General features: G+C 66.9%; 1 protein-coding gene across 1 annotated transcript in view; it reads right to left on the bottom strand.

Annotated features, from left to right (window-relative positions):
* H696_05348 (hypothetical protein) overlaps nt 1-1,143 on the bottom strand; it is a gene marked incomplete at both ends in the record, with an annotated part of 4,419 nt that extends 3,276 nt beyond the window's left edge. Inside the window, 2 exons of the mRNA XM_009499195.1 lie at nt 118-251; nt 436-1,143. Coding sequence (XP_009497470.1) covers nt 118-251; nt 436-1,143 — 842 coding nt within the window. The remainder of the gene's footprint in view (nt 1-117; nt 252-435) is intronic.
* Between the last annotated feature and the right edge of the window lie 77 nt (nt 1,144-1,220).

Raw genomic sequence — 1,220 nt, 5'->3', positions numbered from 1 at the left:
GGGGGGGGACGGAGAGAGGCGGTGTCAGGAAGGGTGCGAAAAAGAGTGCGACCAGGGTGACCCCCCGTCATGTGAAGGTCCCCGCCCCGGTGCGGGGTGAGGCAACGGCGTGCGTACGTCTTCCGGGCGTCAGCCAGGTCCTGGCTGAAGTCCGCCTTGCCCCGAGAGCCCTTCTTCTTGGAGCCGGCGGCCGGCCGGCGAGAGCCGGAATCGTCGGAGAGCTTGAGCAGCTTCTGCGGGCGCTTCTGCTTCTGGAGGCGGCCCCGGTGTGCGAGCACCAGGGGAGAGGGGAGGGGGGGGGGGCGGGGAGAAATGGCCACAAACAGGGTCAGTAACACCAGGGAGCAGGGGAGCACCACCTGAGAAAGGCATGGGCAGGGTACTCCCCCGGCAGCCGCAAGAGAGAGAGAGAGAGAGAGAGAGAGAAGCACGCACCTTGAAGGACCGGGCGGCGGCACGGGCGGCGGCCACCTCGTCCTTGGTGGCCGGCTGGGTGTACATGATCTTGCGCTTCTTCGCGCGCGACAGGCCGTCGGTCTTGGAGCGGGGCTTGGTGGCGACCTTCTGCTGGGCGGCCTCGGCGTCGGTGCGCTTGGCGGCGGCCTTCTCGCTCTTGGACTGGAACCAGGTCTTGGCCGGGCGGGAGAGGATCTCGTCGCGGTGCTTGAGGAGGTTGTCACCGCGGGTGAGCTCCATCTCGGCCGTGGCCAGGAGCTTCTCCTGCTTCTCCTCCTCGAGGATGGCCTTCACCCGGTCCTCATGCTCGGCCAGCAGGGCGCCATACTTGGCCACCATCTCCGGGGGGACGTTGCGCCGGCGCACGGCGTCCGCCGCATGGCGAATGGCCTTGCGCAGGTTCTTCCGCTCGGCATCCGCCACCAGGGTGACGGAGCAGCCATTCTGCCCGGCACGCGCGGTACGGCCGACACGATGGAGGTAGGTCTTGAAGCAGGCCGGCATCGAGTAGTTGATGACGGTCTGGATGCCGGAAATGTCCAAACCACGGGAGGCCACGTCGGTGGCCAGGAGGAAGTCCACCTGCTCGTCGCGGAAGTGCTCCAGCGCCTCGAGACGCTGCAGCTGCGTCAGGTTGCCGTGCAGCTCGGCCGCCTTGAGGCCCATCAGCCCGAAGAGGATCTTCATCCGGTGCGTCAGGGACTTGGAGGGGAAGAAAATGATGCACCGCTTCTGGTAGGTGCGCTTGCAGAGGCCTATTTTCG

Source organism: Fonticula alba (assembly GCF_000388065.1).
Source record: "Fonticula alba strain ATCC 38817 unplaced genomic scaffold supercont2.10, whole genome shotgun sequence".
In the NCBI taxonomy this organism is placed as follows: Eukaryota; order Rotosphaerida; family Fonticulaceae; genus Fonticula; species Fonticula alba.
This window is presented reverse-complemented; position numbering and strand designations above follow the sequence as displayed.